The sequence below is a fragment of the Salvelinus alpinus genome, chromosome 12, assembly GCF_045679555.1.
Source record: "Salvelinus alpinus chromosome 12, SLU_Salpinus.1, whole genome shotgun sequence".
In the NCBI taxonomy this organism is placed as follows: domain Eukaryota; kingdom Metazoa; phylum Chordata; class Actinopteri; order Salmoniformes; family Salmonidae; genus Salvelinus; species Salvelinus alpinus.
In genome coordinates, this window is record NC_092097.1 from 23,431,505 (window position 1) to 23,450,986 (window position 19,482).

Below are 19,482 nucleotides of genomic sequence, written 5' to 3' on the forward strand. Positions count from 1 at the left end.
GTGTGTGTGTGTGTGTGTGTGTGTGTGTGTGTGTGTGTGTGTGTGTGTGTGTATATGTGTATATGTGTGTGTGTATATGTGTGTGTGTGTGTGTATATGTGTGTATATGTGTGTGTGCGGTGCATGAATGCGTGAATGACTAGAAACATTTTATAGGCAGATTGAGGCACACCTCTCTCTCTCCAAAACCAACACATAATAAATGTCTCGTTTAGTGAGTGCACGGCATTTAAAGTAAAGGTCTCTCACAGGGAGGGGTGTTGATAGAATGTGTTATTCAGAGAGGATTTATTGCATTTGGTCTTTATGTTACTGATAGGGCTCAAAGGACCTATCCTCTTTCATGCTTATCTTATTGCTGCCTGCTCCCACTCTCTACCTGGCATTGCCCACTTATGTTTGAAATCTCTGCCAGCCCTTTCAAAGATGTTCACACTTATATGTGTGGGTGCTTATATTTGTCCTTCTTCACACGTGCAAGTATGTTTTGTACACATGTGTGAATTGGAAATGGGTTTTCTTGCATATCCCAACTCCCCCTGAGAGTTGTGTCATGGCCAGGGTCAGCCATTATCAACAGAGACCCTGGAGCAATTAGAGTTAAGTGCCTTGCTCAAGGGCACATCAACAATCTTTTTTTCCTTTGTCGGCTTGGGGATTCAAACTAGCGACCTTTCAGTTACTGGCCCAATGCTCTAACCGCTAGGCTACTTGCCTCCCCGTGTGTGTTTGTGTGTGTGCGTGCGTGTGTGAGATAAAGAGAGTCTGTGTGTCAGTGTGTGCTTGTGACTGTGTGTGTGTGTTCTTTCCACTTTATCAGTTTCCGGTTTTCTGTCTGGGCTTGACGATTCTCCTGAGATGCTTGTATGTAATGCGGCTACTGCAGTACAGTTTGTGTTTTTTTTAAAGCAGTGCATGAAATACCTCTCATATATAGTGTCAGAGCAGCTTCAGAGTTTTTCACAGTTCTTTATATAAAGACCTGTCTTGGTCCAGCCTCCACTGCTTAGATGTATATGTTGGCAAGGGATACGAGTCTCTGCCCTGAGCTCCTGAGTAGATAGGGTCACTGCAAGATGAATTAGTCTCTCTGATGTTAGGTTTCTAAATATCAAATTGTACCCTTGTACTTTGGCGATTATTCCTTACATACATTTCAATATCAAAAGAAAAGTTTTCACATTCCTTATAGTACCTGCATGCCATGTCCTATAAATCTATCACATTCTTTCACATACATGAGGCTTTGAAGTGGAAGGAAAAGTATCGGCAACTGTACTCATAAATCACTCTCATTTTTTATATTGGCTTTTTAACACTCAGGATACTGTATTTTCTGTCAAAATACAATTACATGTGTGATCATGGGCCTGGACATGTGGGCTACCTTGAGGGGAGGAGGGGGAGAAGAAGGGGGAGAGGAGGTGGAGAGGAGAGGGAGAAGTAGGAGGGGAAAGAGGAGGGCCTTTAATGTGCTGGACATTGGAGACAGACATGATGGAGGAGTCAGGGAAAAAAGGATACACTAAAAAGAGAGAGAGGTACAGGGGGAGGGAGGACAAATCAAGAGAGGCAGAGGGAGCAAGAAGTTGTTCTGCCACACACAATATGGGACTGGAAAGAAACATCTTAACAGAGTTTGTTATTATTTTATAAGTTCATGTCTGGTTTTACATGTATCTCAAGCTCAGTATTTTAGTTGTAATTTTGTATATTGTATGTGGGCTTATCTTAGTATTTTTGGGGCATAAAGACCTTTTTTGAATCTATGAGGCTAAGTATATATTAGTAGTTCTTAGTTATGGCGTTGTCAGGATGGTTGATGCTCCTCGTGGGGTGTTTTGGGGCACATATTGAACCAGTCTTGGGCTCTAACAATGTGTACCACCGCTATCATAGAAGGATTTGCTATATGCCTAACTGCTTCCATGCATACAATGGGTACAACATTGGGTATCATGTACCAGGTGAGTGCTACAGTACATTCCACATTTATGTGGTTATGTCTACCCTTGCATGGACAATACTGCCTGTAAATGATATCTCAGTGGGTTTATGTCATGTGGAGGTACAGACTGTTACACTGTTGTTGGCTTGGAGTCATTGTAACTGAACGAAAAAATACCTAATGATTAAAAGCTGATCTGGGTAAAGCTTTCCTCTAAAGAATCTTTTGATCCAGATCATTAGACCTAGGCTTGAACATTACTTTCAGTTGGATCACAGGTGTATTAACGTACATCATATCTCATGTCATGTCATGTCTTGCACGGCAAAGCAGACAGATTCTCAGTGTTATCAGTCCACTCCTACTGTAGCGATGTCAGGGCTGGTGCCCTTGTGTGTAGCCTAGCACTGCCCACATGACTTCAGTAGAAGATCGGAACACGGGAGGCTTCCACTTATCAGTGGAGAGATAACCAATGTTTGGTAATAATTACACAAATATGACAGATCTTGTCAGTAAAAGTAATGACTGCAGCTCTGGAAGATGGACAGTCATATCCAGGTTTAGGTGGCTAGGTCCAATGATCTACATGTACATGCACACAGTATCTGGCGCCATAAATGAGATGCACCATGAATCTATTTAGGTGGGACTTGCGAAGCAAAAAATTTAATCTTCATCATACTTCTTCTTCTTCTTCTGCACGCTACTCCTCTTACACCAGTGTTTACACAAACTCGGCCCCCGGGACCACACGGTGTGCAAGTTTGTTTTTTGCCCTAGCACTACACAGCATATTCAAATAATCAACTAATCATCAAGCTTCAATTATTTGAATCAGCTGTGTAGTGTTAAGGGCAAAAACCAAAACGTGCACCCCTTGGGGTCCCGAGGACTGAGTTTGGGTAAACACTGTCTTACATCGTTTAAGTTAGAAATGCCATTCAAACTTTAAAATGTCTGGAATAGTACTTGCATTTGATATTATTTAAACTATAATGTTTTTGTCTTTCTTTTTGTCCTCTTCATTCACTTTAGTGTATTTTTTCAACATTCTAAAGCTCCCCGTTGTGACATCATCACTTCCAACTTCCATTCACTGTAAATGCAATATCAGCTACTTTGACCACTTTGACAAACACTTACACCAAATGTTAGTGTATGGCATCTTCCTCTACTTCTCTGCTATTCAAATCTGAAATAATAACATGATTATCTGGTACCGATCAAACGTTACAGCTGTTTAAGTGACCGCATCAACAACAACATTTTCTGTAACTTTTTATAAACTGCTGACATTTTGACCACTTATCCAACAAGTTAGACACAAACTTAGGGGGTATGACATCTTGGTCTACTTCTCTGCTATTCAAATCTGGAATCGGAACAGAAATATCTCCTACATATCTAATGACACAGCTCTTTTAGTAAACGCATCAACAACTTTTTGTCTTAATTTTTTCAAACAACTGCCGTTTTGACCGCTTTCCAAGCACTTTAGACAAGGAATTAGAGGGTATGATGTCATGGTCTACTTCTCTGCTACCAATCAAGAGGTACAGCTGTTTTAGTAACTACATCAACTAATTTTGCAAACTAATTTTGCTAATTTTTAACTTCCCACTGTTGAATGAACTGCCATGGAACTTATTAGAACTTTCAAATTACAATAATCGGGGAGCACATTTTAATCATTAAACAAAGAGTCAAAATTGTGACATTTCACGCTAATCAGGTACTTTGATCACTTTTCTCAACAACACGCCATAGACAAAAACGTAAAGGGAATGGCACCTTGGTCTAATCTGATATTCAAATCTGAAATCAGAATAGCAATAACTACTAACAATCACACACACAATCACCCCCCCCCCCCCCCCCCACACACACACAGAAACAAAATGTAAAACATTTAAAAGAGTTAAATGCAGGCCCAGCTATTTTTCTTAATGGATAATCACCATCTAGTTTATTGCTTTTGATTAATATCACAGAACTGAGAATCAGCTAGAAATCCATGTCGATTTCATGCTTGATTGCAGAAATGATGGAAAAATCCCAAACGGTTTTTTTTCCATGAAGAGGGAAGGCAACAGTGTGATCAAGGCTGTGGTGGGTACTGGCCTAATGGCTGCTGTAAGCCAGTGGCAGCTGAGGCTTTGGCTCCATTCTCTGTGGGGTCATGTTTTAGACATGGAAACCAGCCTGGAAGGCTTTTATAGTGCGCTATAGTCCATCGGGAAAGAGCTCCACATCTTTGGAGTGATTTCATTAAAAACCAAAACCAAACAAAAGCATGCTGCTTGGACGGAAAAGAGAGCACTCCTACAGTATGCCTGCCAGCTTTCCTGAATGGAACCGAGCTGAAGTTTGGCAGCAGTTTGGAGCTGAATTGGTGTAATGTGTAGGGCATGTACTCTCTCCCAAAACACCATCGTAAAAGATGTGGGAACTCCATGTCCTGAGGTGCCTCCAATGGGAGTGGATGGGTTCATCTATAGACAGAGCATAGAGATGAGGAATACTGGTAGTGTAGGATGTACTGTACAGTAAGGACTGCTATAGTTGCATGCTTCTCTAACCCACTGCACAGTGCACACTATGGCTTGGCTAAAGTGTGGTTCTGAATATACAGTATTTACATATGTTCTGTTACAAGCAGCCAGGCCAAGAAGAAATATACATAATATCTCCCCTCCATTGTGTGGGTACTGTATCCCCAGGGGAGGGCTGCTGTTCCCTCCCGGAATCCCAGGCCCACTGTGATCATTGCTGTTCTGGAGGTGGTCACAGGTTGTTTGTGTGTCCTTCTGGCTGCTCTGGGTTAGCGTGTAATGATGGCGATGGAGCACAGCTGTACCAGTCCAGATCCCTCATAGCGTGCCACCAGCCATAGCTTTGGAAGGGGAGGGGGTACTCTGGGCTCTCTCCTTCTGGTACTGTCTCTCTGGATCTCATCTCCTCCTCCATGGCTCCAAGTGCATGAAAGAGAACGCTTGATCATGTTAGGCACAGTTAAGTTACCATTGTAAAAGAGGATGTGCCAGCATGACAGTGTATTGACATTAGCCACAATGGGTACATTATTGTTCTGATTGAGGAGTCTGTTGTTGTTATGGGGGATTTTATGTGTGATGAATCTTCATTATTGCTGAATATTACACCTCGAATTGCCTTCAGTGCATAACACATGATTTCACAATTGCGTAATGTTCACAATGCAAAACACAACACAATGACATAATAAGAAGCACACAATGGGAGGGGGTAACGTTACAGAAACGGTCTTCCTTTCTTTCCTTTAGTTTTTTCACAGAGGTACAGCTGAATTCTTGAAATAGTTTCTTTTTGAAAATAAATGCTTTGTGAGTGGACTTACTGAACTCATCTGAGCAGCTCATAACTCACTCTGCCTCATTTATTTAAGCTGGCACCAACCATCAGTCATTTTATGGTGTGTTATTTATTTTACAGACAGTCAGCGTGGCCAAAAACTGTTCACACTCACCTTTTAACGTTTCAATATGCTGACAACCCAAAATACATCATAGTGATTCACATCCCTAATATAATTACTGTACTAGACTTGAACACTGCAGATATATTATGTGTGTGTGTGCGCATGTGTACATGCTTGCGTGAGAGGGAGAGAGAGAGAGAGAGAGAGAGAGAGAGAGAGAGAGAGAGAGAGAGAGAGAGAGAGAGAGAGAGAGAGAGAGCAATAAGTAACGTGTGAACAGGGAATGTTTTCAACAGTTTGATGTACTGTATTTTCTTTTTGAGTGTCTCATGGGGATTAATGTCTTAATTGCCGTGTTGGTGGTGGCAGACAGAATGTTACTGGTAAAAAACAGAACGGGTCACCTCTGATCTCACTGTGGGTCTGGCCTTCACTTTTTGGTTTACCTTTGACCCTTACATGAGCCATGCCCCTGAGACTGAGAGACAGAGTAAAGGAATTTTGTGGGGGATTTAAAAGTTCAGTAGTTGTTACACATGGAGGATTTGTTTGGGCACTGATGCACCGGCGGAGGATCTGTCCCCTCATCCATCTTCCTCCTCCTTCTTAGAGGAGCGTATCTTTCTCCTAAAGCTGTGTTTAATTTCACGTTTCAGATAATGGAATCTTTCTGGAGTTTACTCTCCAGGAGTACTTTGCTGATAATGAGACAGCATTTAGGACAATTGCTCTAATTTGTGTGTGCGTGTGCGCGTGTGGTGCATGCCCTGCAGATATTGATGAGTGCCAGGTCCACAACGGTGGCTGCCAGCACGGTTGCGTGAACTCCAGGGGCTCTTATCACTGTGAATGTAACCCAGGCTCTCGACTCCATGTGGATGGACGCACCTGCATTGGTGAGTAATATTAGCAACCAGCGGCCCATGAACCTGATAACCCTATGCATCATCATCATGATATATAAACCACAAACATATTGTGTCATTCAAGTCAGTGGAAGCTTTTGGAAAACCCAGGGTCTAGGTATGAGTAAGTCTAGTCCTCATGAAAGGGAAAGGAAATGGGATACATAGTCAGTTGTACAACTGAATGCATTCAACTGAAATGTGTCTTCTGCATTTAGCCCAACCCCCCTGAATCAGACTACAGTATAGAAAGGTCTCAGTTCAGTTGAAAAGATTGTCTTTCTCAGTCTCAACTTGCACAGCAAGGAATGTATACAGAGCGTCATCTCTGATGTTTAGAATGGAAATGTATGCTGCTTTTCTTGGCTTTAAGACAATGTATATGATATGAGAGAGGATAGAGAGGAGGACCCTCGTGTCACTGACTACCTGTTGTATGCCGGCTGCGGTGTGGTGATAATGACTGACTGCACTAATAATCACAGTGCTCAAGTGTACTGTCTCAGGGTTGATGCTTATCTGTGAGGTTGCATATCGTTCTCTTGACGGCGGTCTGGGAACTGTGCTGTACCACTGGATGAGTGAGTGAGTGAGTGAGTGAGTGAGAGAGAGAGAGAAAGAGAGAGAGAGAGAGAGAGAGAGAGAGAGAGAGAGAGAGAGAGAGAGAGAGAGAGAGAGAGAGAGAGAGAGAGAGAGAGAGAGAGAGAGAGAGAGAGATGCATACCAATAGCCACAGAGGCAGTAGAGGAAGGGAACACCAGATGTCTTCCCATATCAATTCAACATATCAGTTATTTTTTTATATCCAGCATATGGTTTGACTGGAGAGGTCAGTCTTAACAAGCAGAGCATGTGGATGCATAAAGTGTCCAGTCAGTTTATCAAAACACCATTAGAGGAGGAGGTCAGTCAGAGGCTGGGCCTGGTGTTTTCATCCAGAGATGCTGTAGCTAACTGAGAGAGAAAGAGACATGTAAAAAGCAGAGATCAGTCAGTGTGCTGGCTCTCTGGCTTCACCTCATCAGCTCAGGAGGAGTGTCCTCCGCCACTGAGGACCTTCGATCTGCTGTCTATGTGATTATTGGCCCTACAGGCATGATGATGGATCTTTAATCAGAGCAGAACAATTCACTGAGGTATTTAGGACAGTGTTTGTGTTGGTAGCACTTCTGAGCTCGCAGCCTTTCAGAAACAGCAAAGGACACAGAGTGAAGGGTAGAAGCCACGCTCCATTCAGATTTATATCTGAAAGAATACATTTCAAAACTCAAAAGGAACTTAAGAACAGTGTTTACAGTGCCCTCTCTCAAAATGTATTCTAAAAATGTCTGTCTGTCTGTATCCAGCTGTCCAATCATGTGGAATCAGTAATGGAGGATGTGAGCATTTCTGTGTACAGCAGTCCCTTGCTGCCTTCCGTTGCCGCTGTAGAGACAAATATGTGCTGGCTGAGGATGGCAAGCACTGCAAATGTGAGTATCTTCATCATCCACTGGCCTCTGCACACCACTGTGCACCTGACAGCACATGCACACTCACTCACAGGTGATTAAATATATCCAAGCACCTGCCAAATACTGAAGTACCCTCAAGGTGAAGTCATTTGTGAGAAAACAACATTTCGACCAATTACAAACAAATAAGAAATAAGCTCCCATGTCACATTGTATGTAGTTTCCTTTCCTTCTCCCAGTGTACCGTTGGGCTTCAGGTTTGACATGGGAAACCGCAGATGAAGTACGTTTAGTAGAAAGACTGCAGAGTGGGCAAGTTGACAGGCTGTAAAGTCACAAAACATGTGGTTTTCTCTTTTTCACCACAAATATGGGCTACATTACTGATCATAATCTTTGGCTGAGGTAATCATGAGTGCAGACACAGAGAGCAGCTTTCAGTGCATGTTGAATGACAGGCAGCTAAGACAGACAGTAGCCTGATACAGACATTAAACTAATCGTGACGTGTAACCCAGAGAGGCAGCTAGATAATAAAGACGGATAACCATACTTGGAGGAGCTTCAAGCTGTAACTATGCCAGTCCCAAATAGCAATATGATGGATGGATGGAGAGGGGAGAGTGTAGGCAAGATACAAGCCATTATTTATAGTGTTAGGGGAAGGGTATTTGAGAATCCAAGGTGTCCTTTAGATCCAAGAGTTTGTCATAACACTGTACATTCATAGCTGCCAATAATTCATGTCCAACAGGATGTCTAAGTTGGACTTCCTTCCATTCAGGAGATGAGACAACAACACAAATTGTTGTGAATCAGACCCTAATTTGAAGTGTTCACTCATCTTTCATGTTTTCCCTCAACATTAGTTCACATTATACTCTGGCAACACAAAGCTCAGCCATGGAATGTCTGGGCAGCAGAGTCCTCCTTTCTCTCTCTCTCTCTCTCTCTCTCTCTCTCTCTCTCTCTCTCTCTCTCTCTCTCTCTCTCTCTCTCTCTCTCTCTCTCTCTCTCTCTCTCTCTCTCTCTGCCTCTCTCTCTCTCAGGGAGGGGGGATTTTGATTTTACAATAAGAACTGTCTTTTAGACGTTTTTTCGTTGTAATGGTTGGCAAGGACCAGCTTCCTCTAATTTCTGCAGGCACAATTATGCAGAAAAATACTCAGCCTAGTGTAGAGTTTGGGCCTTTGTCTTGAGTGGTTATGTCAGTATGTATTTGTTCAGTATACTGTATGAGCTGTACTTCTGCATTTTAGATAAATGTCCTCGAAAAAATTTCACACTGATTGTTTTTGTAAGAACTTGATGTTCGTCACGATAAAGCGCTCTCAAACATTAATCGTTGTCTCCTGTGTTACAGTGGAGAATCCATGTCTAGATAAGAATGGTGGCTGCCAGCATGACTGTCTTGTTGATCGTGGCAAGGCCCACTGTGAATGTAGAAATGGGTACAAGCTGGCAGAGGACAGGAAGACCTGTGAGGGTAAAAAAGATCTGTTGATTACTGCACTACTGTTCATACAGGGCCAATCATGTCTCTGTATTTAAGTTCTAGTATAGATCTGTACAGACACTTTGTTCATCCCAGATATTGATGAGTGTGAGTCGGAGCAGACGGGCTGTGCTCATGGCTGCCACAACACCCTGGGCTCCTTCGCCTGTGTGTGTGACACTGCCTACGAGATGGGAGCAGACGGACGCCAGTGCTATCGTGAGTTTGGCTCCTATAATCATCTCCATGGCTTTCATTATTTGACATGATCTGAAATATCTCAACCAGAAGTAATTGGAGTGTCATCTCATGTGTTTCTGTGTCACAGGAATTGAGATGGAGATCGTCAACAGCTGTGAGAGCAACACCGGAGGCTGCTCCCATCACTGCCAGCACTCCACCGGCGGCCCTGTCTGTAGCTGTAACCAGGGTTACCGACTGGAGGAGGACCTCAAGACCTGTGTTGGTCAGTCTAGAGACTAACCTTCACCATTCAGTCTAGAGACAAAATTTTACCATTCAGTCTAGAGACTAACCTTTACCATTCAGTCTAGAGACTAACCTCTACCATTCAGTCTAGAGACTTAGCTTTAACATTCAGCTCAGATCAGTCCAGAGACTAACCTTTACCATTCAGTCTAGAGACTAACCTTACCATTCAGTCTAGAGACTTAGCTTTAACATTCAGCTCAGATCAGTCCAGAGACTAACTTTTACTATTCAGTCCAGAGACTAACCTTTACCATTCAGTCTAGAGATCAACCTTTACCAGGCAGTTTAGAGACTAACATTTACCGTTCTAGAGACTAACCTTTACCATTCAGTCTAGAGACTTAGCTTTAACATTCAGCTCAGATCAGTCTAGAGACTAACCTTTACCATTCAGTCTAGGGACTAACCTTTTACCAGTCAGTCTAGAGACTAACGTTTACCATTCAGTCTAGAGACTGACCTTTACCAGTCAGTCTATAGACTAACCTTTACCATTCAGTCTAGGGACTAACCTTTTACCAGTCAGTCTAGGGACTAACCTTTACCATTCAGTCTAGAGACTAACGTTTACCATTCAGTCTAGAGACTGACCTTTACCAGTCAGTCTAGGGACTGACCTTTACCAGTCAGTCTAGAGATGAACCTTTACCAGTCTTGAGACTAACCTCAACCCTTCAGATCAGTTTTAGACAAAACATATCCCAATATCATGATTCTCCCTGTGATGCTTTTTATTGTGTGTTTTGTTTGGCAGACCTGGACGAGTGTGGAGAGGGAAGCTCCTGCTGCGAGCAGGACTGTACCAACTACCCTGGGGGCTATGAGTGCTACTGCACAGCGGGGTACCGCCTCAACTCAGACGGATGTAGCTGTGATGGTATGTCCTCCCCTCTAAAACCTCAGGATAGTGATTTAGTGGGGCACTCATTATACAATAATTGTTGAACCTGGATTGCTTCCAGTTGAACTAATATGTGTATATATGAGGCTGTAATATTAGAATCATGTTTGTATTTTTTGGTTTGCTGTACATTGTTTATTACATAAGAACATTGATTCAGTGCTAAATGTCAGTGATTTTGGCTATTTATATCAATTTACCTGACTGAGGAGCAGTGTTTTTGTAAAGTGACTGGACTGTGTGTTGTGTAGATGTGGATGAATGTCTGGCGGCTAACGGTGGCTGTGATCACACGTGCCAGAACACCGCCGGCTCCTTCCAGTGTTTCTGCCGCCGAGGCTTTCGTCTGGACGAGGACCGACACTCCTGTGAACGTGAGTTCCACCAATCAAATGAGATGTTGTTGCTTAGAGCCACACCACCATCATCATGTCCCACTTGGACCTTTTACCCTTATACAATCTCCTCCCTCTCTGGCTCTCTCTCTCTCTTGCTCTCTTAATCTCCTCCCTCTCTCTCTCTCTCTCTCTCTCTCTCTCTCTCTCTCTCTCTCTCTCTCTCTCTCTTTCTGCAGCACTGGAGAATACAGTTGAGGCCCTGTATAGTGGTGGCCAGGATGCCGTGGGGCCCCTGCCTCAGCCTCAGCTCACCCTGCTGCAGGACTACAACCAGCCCCTGGAGCGCTATGATGACTATGAGGATGACGACGCTGGAGAGCTGCTGGCTGAGAGCATGTTGGCAGAGAAATTTGGTGAGCCTCTGAACACTAACACACTATGGTCCTGTATCTGATTAGCTCTGTGTCTGAGCAACAGGAGGTAAACCGTTAGACCTCCTTATTTAATTACTAGTTACTGGGCAATGAAATACCCCACAGCAGGTGGTAAATTGGTTAGCAGATTTTATTTTACACACCTGGGTAGTAATGGGGAAGCTTATAGACTGTGGCAGGGGGTTGTGGCAGAGAGCCTTGGGATCTGTTTTGTGTTGTTCCTTGATGTATTAATGTGAAAACAGTAATCAGTATTGTAGTATTTAAGGTGTTCTCACTGGGGTTGCTGTGCTAGGAAGAATGTAGTTGAAGATGGCAAATCCCTAACCACAAACAGATATTGTTCTGAAATGTGATAATCAATAATGTCTTTGTTCGTATGCAGTGTGTCTGAACAACACGTTTGGCCATGACTGCAGTCTGACCTGTGAGGACTGCTCTAACGGAGGGCTGTGTGGCCCAGGGAGAGATGGATGTCACTGTCCCGATGGATGGACAGGCCTCATTTGCAACCAGAGTCAGTATCTGCTCACAGCAAACACATACAGACTGTAAACAAACTGCACTCACAACACTGTACATTATCAATCTTATGTCTGTGTGTTTTTCTGTGGAACAGCACATCTCTGTATTATGGATACATATATACACTTTTATTCTATCCTATACTAACAGCTTGTCCTGAAGGATCCTTTGGCAAGAACTGCTCATTTCCCTGTAAGTGTATGAACGGAGCCACCTGTGATCCTGTTAATGGGAACTGTCGCTGCCCACCTGGCGTCAGTGGAGACATGTGCCAGGATGGTGAGTAACTACTGGTTAACATATACGGTACAAAAACACTCTCTCAGTTATTCACTCTATTGAAAAGTTCAGTTGTCTGATAATAATGCTTTATTGTCTGTAGGCTGTCCTAAGGGCTTCTATGGGAAACAGTGCAATAAGAAGTGTAACTGTGCCTGTAACGGGCGCTGCCACCGCACCTACGGAGCCTGTCTGTGTGACCCTGGACTCTACGGGAGGTTCTGCCATCTACGTGAGTCCCTCACTGTTGACCCCGCACATCTCACCTTCCACCTCTACTCATATTCATCACTCACCTTATTCATTCAGTTCTTATTCAGTATTCTACATGTTATCTCCCTCCTTCCCTATCCAGCATGTCCCAAGTGGGCCTTTGGACCGGGCTGTTCAGAGGAGTGTCATTGTGTCCAACAGAACACTCTAGAGTGTCACCGTCGCCATGGCACCTGCGTCTGCAAGCCCGGTTGGCAAGGCAATGCATGCAGGGAAGGTCAGTGCTGGCTGCTGGGACCAAAAGTTCTTATCTACAGTATCTCCAGCAGTGCTGTAGTGCTCTATGTGTTTAACTCTGAGTGATGCCTGATCACGTCCACCCCCTCCCACCTCAGAGTGTGACCCAGGCACGTTTGGCCCAGGCTGTGAGAACAAGTGTGAGTGCCCGCTTGGACTGTCTTGTGATCATGTGACTGGGAAGTGCCAACGTCTGTGCCCGGCTGGTCTCCGTGGAGACACCTGTGATCAAGGTAGGCTGTCCTGTTGGTCCCATGGGATAGGCATTTCATGTCATGTTGGTCAGTTTACAGTACTGAATGTGGCTTCTTTTAGGAAGACTACCACTGTCTCTGTCCTCTCCTCTAGCCTGTCCAGAGGGGAGGTTTGGGCCAGGCTGCCCTCAGGCCTGTGACTGCTCAGGGGCTCCATGTGACAGAGTGAGCGGCCAGTGTCAGTGTCCTGCTGGAACATCAGGAAAACGCTGTGAGAATTGTAAGGAAAAAAACCTGGTGATACTATAGTATTCATAACATTGTGATAATGATGATGACGCTAACACATACTCTTGCTCTTGCTGTGTGCTGCAGTGTGTGTGGAGGGTTCCTGGGGCGCGGGCTGCCGTGAGGCCTGTCCAGTCTGTGAGAATGGAGGAGTGTGTGACAAACACAACGGAACCTGTTCCTGTCCTCCTGGGTACATGGGCAGGCTCTGTCAGAACTGTGAGTTTGAGCGAATCAATGGTAGAACTGTGATCGAAGATTTGTGGTAGTTTGTGGTAGTTTTGGTCTAATTTTAGAAAGAGATGTTAAATGCATGATGAGCAGGTCTTTCTAGTGGGTCATGAAAACACCAACCACACCACATTCTCCTCTGTCTGAGGCACAGACATGTCATAAACCATGTTTTCACAGACGGATAAATATTCTTCCTGTATAACCAACGGATTTCTTGTTAAATGCCTTTTGATGTTTGTATGTCATTTCAACCAGTGTCATGGAAACTGTATGGTATTGCAATATGTGTGTTTACAGTTTGTACGTAGCGGGTGTGTGACTCTCTGGCTCACAGTGCTTTATCATGTGTCTGTGTGTGCTGTAGCATGTCCAACAGGACGGTTTGGTGTTGGATGCCAGCTGCGCTGCGTGTGTGAAAACAGCGGGCGCTGCCACCCTGTCACGGGCCGTTGTACTTGTAACCCTGGCTGGGCAGGACATAACTGCAGGAAAGGTAGAGTGGGTGTGGCATTGAGTCTCAAATAAATCCAAAGAAATAAAAAATAGCTTACTCTCACTGAATCTAAACTATTTCATTAAAATGTCTCCTGTTTGTTTGTTTCCATGGCAGCCTGTGACTCTGGGTGCTGGGGAGTGGACTGTGCTGAGAAATGTGACTGTAAGAATGGTGATGGGAGCTGTGACGCAGTGACGGGCCAGTGTAACTGTGAGGCCGGCTACACAGGGACACAATGCCATGAAGGTATGAGTCCTCAAGCAAAATATCTGTTCGTAGGTTGTTTCTTTTCAGTCTGAATTCTTAAATTGCTATTGTGCAGTTGCAGTACTGTCTCAGAGCATGTCGCTGTCAAGCCCTGCTGTAGTTGTGTCTTCTCTGTGTCTCAGAGTGTCCAGTGGGGTCTTTCGGTCTGGGCTGTCGGCATCACTGCCAGTGTGACAACAAGGGGTCATGTGACCATGTCAGTGGAGCATGCACCTGCCTGGTGGGCTGGACTGGAACCTTCTGTGAGAAACGTAAGAGAACCTCCCAAACTCCCTAAAACGTAACCTACAACCCAAACTATATAACCGTACCATAGCCTGAACTGTATCTATAATCCAGTACAATTAGCCTATTGGAATCATTGGGTTATTCTGCTGTATTGTTTGCTGAGATGTAAAGGCTCTGTGTGTTTGTTTAGCCTGTCCCCAGGGCTTCTATGGGGCAGACTGCCAGGAGAAGTGTGTCTGTCTGAATGGAGGTCACTGCAACCATGTCACTGGGACGTGTGTGTGTCCAGCTGGTTGGATCGGTCCCACCTGCAAACTGAGTGAGTATTGGACATCCCACGCTTCAAAGAGCCTGTCCAGTATGCACCCTGTGCAATAGAAACAATTTCAAATATCAGACATATTACATATATGTGTTTTGCATTGGTGTGATTGATGATTGATTCTTTGGAAGTAAACAGTTTCTTATCTTTGCCTTGCAGCATGCCCGGCTGGTTTCTATGGGGAGGGCTGTAACCAAACCTGCGGTTGCCATAACAATGGCAACTGCCACCCGGCAAGTGGGCAGTGTGTCTGTACACCTGGCTGGACAGGGCCCAGCTGCTCACAGGGTGAGTGTGGAACTAGAGTAGTACTCCTAACTAGCTATGCACAATAATATTGCTTGAGTCCAACCGCTTTGAACAGAGGTTAGTGAATGAGTTCTGTACAGAGAAACCATAATGTAGTGATAATGGGTCTACCATTTCCCCCCCAGAATGCCCAGTGGGCTTCTATGGGGCAGACTGCCGTCAGCACTGCCTGTGTCAGAATGGAGCCAAATGTGACCGAATCAATGGGCAATGTACCTGTGCCAACGGGTGGATGGGCGCAGCCTGCGGGCTAGGTGAGTGGTACTGAAAGAGCCATAGAGACGCTTAGAGTCACCATTAACCTAGCTAACCCTACTTACTCATGGCTTATTCAGACCTATATCACTGGGATTGTTTACCTAAAGCGTTATCCAATCAGGATGATCCTCATTCAGTACCAGCTCTACTAGAAATGCAGGCACTGGAAAACCATTAAGGCTCTGACTGGAGGGGTCTGGACAGCATGCTTAAGGATAACATTACCTTAAATGCTAGAAACCATTTAGAACAGTGGCCTGTGGTTTGTTTTACTGTATTCAGGAATCAAATTAGTCTCAGTCCTAATTTGTCCTGGTTTAACTCATTTGTTTTTGACTGGTGGTGTTCCCTGGCTGTCTGTGAGACAGAGCTGCCCCTCAGACCGCAGACAGTCTGCTAGACCCCACAGTCTCCTGTCTGCCCTGTAACCGTCTCACTCTAGACTCCACACAGACGCTGCAGTTCACCACCCCAATGTACTCTACATCACACACTATCCTCCCACAGCGCCCATATAAACTTCTCAACAGGTTCTCCATGCCAAACTCACCATCCTACTCTAGGCACAGGGAACCTCTAATGCTGCTGCCGGTGCGGTGTTACCTAGCCACTCAGTGGTTAATTACCACCTAGTGCCAACTTTCTGCTAAGTCAAACCACAGGGTTTGGAGAAGGTATTGCTGTCCTCAGCAGAAACACCATAGGTTTCTATGTTAGCCTGCTCTGACATGCGATGTCCTGTGTTCTTTCCTGCCATGTCTCTGTGGGTTGGTGCGTTGGTGCGTTGGCGCTTCAGAGTGTGTATCAGGGCGGTTCGGGGCCGACTGCCAGCAGCAGTGTCAGTGTGAGAACGGGGGCCACTGCGACAGACAGACGGGCCAGTGCAACTGTGGTCCTGGCTGGGTCGGAGAGCGCTGTGAAAAAGGTGAGAAAGAGTGACAGAGAAGTGGACATATACTGTCTTTGTCATCATCAATGTTGTGAGGTGAATTAATTCACAGGTTTCTGCTGTACCTTCAACACAGCGCCCTTTTGTGAGTGAAGGTTGTTGTCACATTCAGTCTCTGAGTTCCTCCTCTGTCCTTTTCCTCCACTGCAGCCTGTGGGTCAGGCCTGTTTGGAGCTGGCTGTGAGGAGAGTTGTCAGTGTGAGCATATAGCCCCCTGTCACCACGTTACTGGGCACTGCCTCTGTCCACCAGGTTGGAGGGAACCCCACTGTGATAAAGGTAGCCTACGTTTAATGATAACAACGTTTTCTATTATCCCTGAAAGTATTTTTAGCCATACCTGTTTAGGATTTTGACTCTCCCTCCTTTTTACCACCAGCCTGTTTACCTGGAACCTATGGCAAGGGCTGTGTGCAACGCTGTACCTGTCCCCAGGGTACTTCCTGTCACCATGTCTCTGGGGAGTGTGGCTGTCCCCCTGGACTCACTGGCAATGGCTGTGAACAGAGTGAGTCCTGTACAAACCTCTCAGCCCATGTCTTCAGCTTCCAATTGGCTCATTCATCCCCCTGTAACTATTGCTATAAAATTTGAATATGTTCTCAGTCAAGTTACCTGGTAAAATAAGGGTAAAATAAAAAAATAAAAACTCTGTCAGTCTGGACTTTCAGCTGTAATGTCTCGCTTTTCATGTTGCTTACCTCGTCTGTTTGTCTGTCGGTCTGTCTGCACCACCAGCCTGTCTGTCAGGGACATATGGACTCAACTGTAACCAGGTGTGCCAGTGTTCTGAGACCAACCAGCTCTGCCACCCAGTGACTGGGTTGTGTTACTGCGCCCCAGGCTTCCAAGGTCCTAAATGTAACCAGGGTATGTATTGTACCCTCTGTTGGTATTGTACCCTAAATGTAACCAGGGTATGTATTGTACCCTCCTCTTGTTGGTAATGCCACCTTCATAACCTTCCAAAGGGGATGTCATTACTCTATCATAAAACCTTTTGGTATGTGTTTTGGGTACCCAGAGTGTCAGAAAGGTTGGTATGGTTCCGACTGTGAGCGAGAGTGCCAGTGTCAGAACAGTGGGAAGTGCAGCTCCACCTCTGGCACCTGTGAATGCACAGCAGGGTTCATCGGAGCACACTGCAACATCAGTGAGTTTATATTCAGCTTTTTATAGCACTGAATAACATGTAACACCTCCACAACAATCATAGCTTCTGAAGTAATATTAGAAAAACCATGGTCCTTAATCTCCTGTACCCTGTTGACAGCATGCCCAGCTGGTCGTTATGGGCAGGACTGTGCCCACGTGACACTGTGCGGAGAGGGGGCACAGAATGATCCTGTCACTGGTAGATGTCATTGCAGCCCTGGGCAAAGAGGAGAGGACTGTGGACAAGGTAGGTTTTCTCTAATGAATCGAGTTGAACAGATCACTATGTGTGGAAGTATTTTTACAACACAAATAGGATTGTTTGCGTCTCTATCTGTCTATAAGTTAAAGGTTTGTAATATATGTGTGTGTTTGAACTATGTTTGTAGTATGTGTGTGTTTGTTATGTGTAATATCTGTGTATTGGCAGGCTGTGCTCCTGGTTGGTTTGGAGAGGACTGTGCTATCCTCTGTAACTGCAGTAACGGAGGACTGTGTGACTCTGTCTCTGGAAGCTGTACCTGTGGTCTGGGCTGGACTGGGGCTCACTGTGACACAGGTGAGAGATACTGTACAGTGCACCTTTACAAAATCACAGGAAATAGCTATGAACGTAATAACTCAACTCTCAGTGCTGGTTTTCATTCAGAAGATGGTACACTGTAGTTATGCTGCCTCTCTGTGTCTGTCTGTCTGTTTGTGTGATAGAATGTCCTCCGGGGACATTCGGAGGTAACTGCCAGCTGAAGTGTGACTGCTGGAACAATGGCACCTGTGACAGGGTGACTGGAACCTGCCAGTGTGGTCCAGGATACTACGGACATCAGTGTGAACATGGCGAGTGACACACACACACACACACACACACACACACACACACACACACACACACACACACACACACACACACACACACACACACACACACACACACACACACACACACACACACACACACACACACACACACGTCAGCACAGCATTGAAAGACACTGGCCTACAAGGTTATTGTATTGTCTCACCAGCTCGCACAGCGCTCCTCCGAACTGGACATAGACATAATTGCGCTTAGCAAATCTCGAAATGAAGCACAAAAAAGGAAGCTTGCAAGTAGTAGAAGTGTCTTTCATACTGTATCTAAAGTGTCCTGCCCCTGTCCTCAGCATGCCCCCCTGGTCTCCATGGCCCTCTGTGCCAACTCCAGTGTAACTGTCTGAACAAGGCGTCCTGCAACCCCTCCACTGGGTTCTGTGTCTGTCCTCCAGGGTACCATGGCTCCCGCTGTCACAGAGGTGAGATCTCTGCCTTATGTAGTTACTGAGCTGATGGTATCTAGTAGATGATGATGACTTTTATGTAGTTTGAAATGTAGGCCTTCAGACAGGATTTATTCATTCTAAATAGGGTGTTGCTCTTACCCCACGTCTGTTTTCAGAGTGTCAACAGGGCACGTTTGGTGTGAACTGTGCCAAGTCATGTGACTGTGAGAAGGGCACGCCCTGTGACCCTGTGAGTGGCAGGTGTCTGTGCACCTCAGGCAAGACTGGACCCAGATGTGACATTGGTAAGACTGAGGGGCATCAGAATGTTCTATGTGATGGTACCTCAGGTGGCGATCTGTTTAAGAGGCTTTTTCTAATTATGTTCTGGTGTCTAATGAGGTATCGTCTTACCTATGTGTGTGTGTGTGTGTTTGTTGTCAGCCTGCAAAGCAAACCGCTATGGGCCAGACTGCACAGAGAGCTGTGTGTGTTACAACGCGGCTCACTGTGACCATCGGAACGGCCGCTGCACATGTCTCAACAGCTGGATCGGACTCACCTGTCAGGAAGGTAGTGATGAGTGACTAACACACACCACACTGCCCTCACCGCAGCAGGCATAGTGTATCTGGTGACAGGGCTGTAATGAAGCTGGACTGGAGAGAAAGGTTGACTGGAGCTGAACGTTTCCCCTGAGTTAGAAAAGAAACAACTTGTTTTAGTGCTGACACTTGGTTTTGTCTGTAGGGAGGTTGAACACATTGAGGTTACACATTTCC

The 19,482-nt window shown here is 45.2% G+C and overlaps 1 protein-coding gene across 2 annotated transcripts in view; it reads left to right on the forward strand.

Moving 5' to 3' along the window:
• The window catches only part of LOC139535719 (multiple epidermal growth factor-like domains protein 6), an 82,277-nt gene that overhangs the window by 61,016 nt on the left and 1,779 nt on the right, over positions 1-19,482 (forward strand). For both annotated transcript variants that reach the window (XM_071335434.1, XM_071335436.1), the window contains exons 6-37: positions 6,182-6,304; positions 7,660-7,785; positions 9,131-9,253; positions 9,359-9,481; positions 9,591-9,728; positions 10,509-10,631; positions 10,907-11,029; positions 11,230-11,406; positions 11,813-11,944; positions 12,103-12,231; positions 12,335-12,463; positions 12,587-12,721; positions 12,840-12,974; positions 13,090-13,215; positions 13,311-13,442; positions 13,822-13,950; positions 14,068-14,199; positions 14,343-14,471; positions 14,639-14,767; positions 14,930-15,058; positions 15,205-15,333; positions 16,134-16,262; positions 16,437-16,565; positions 16,666-16,794; positions 17,025-17,156; positions 17,311-17,439; positions 17,560-17,688; positions 17,872-18,000; positions 18,150-18,278; positions 18,605-18,733; positions 18,877-19,005; positions 19,145-19,273. In XM_071335434.1, coding sequence (XP_071191535.1) covers positions 6,182-6,304; positions 7,660-7,785; positions 9,131-9,253; positions 9,359-9,481; positions 9,591-9,728; positions 10,509-10,631; positions 10,907-11,029; positions 11,230-11,406; positions 11,813-11,944; positions 12,103-12,231; positions 12,335-12,463; positions 12,587-12,721; positions 12,840-12,974; positions 13,090-13,215; positions 13,311-13,442; positions 13,822-13,950; positions 14,068-14,199; positions 14,343-14,471; positions 14,639-14,767; positions 14,930-15,058; positions 15,205-15,333; positions 16,134-16,262; positions 16,437-16,565; positions 16,666-16,794; positions 17,025-17,156; positions 17,311-17,439; positions 17,560-17,688; positions 17,872-18,000; positions 18,150-18,278; positions 18,605-18,733; positions 18,877-19,005; positions 19,145-19,273 — 4,173 coding nt within the window. The remainder of the gene's footprint in view (positions 1-6,181; positions 6,305-7,659; positions 7,786-9,130; positions 9,254-9,358; positions 9,482-9,590; positions 9,729-10,508; positions 10,632-10,906; positions 11,030-11,229; positions 11,407-11,812; positions 11,945-12,102; positions 12,232-12,334; positions 12,464-12,586; positions 12,722-12,839; positions 12,975-13,089; positions 13,216-13,310; positions 13,443-13,821; positions 13,951-14,067; positions 14,200-14,342; positions 14,472-14,638; positions 14,768-14,929; positions 15,059-15,204; positions 15,334-16,133; positions 16,263-16,436; positions 16,566-16,665; positions 16,795-17,024; positions 17,157-17,310; positions 17,440-17,559; positions 17,689-17,871; positions 18,001-18,149; positions 18,279-18,604; positions 18,734-18,876; positions 19,006-19,144; positions 19,274-19,482) is intronic.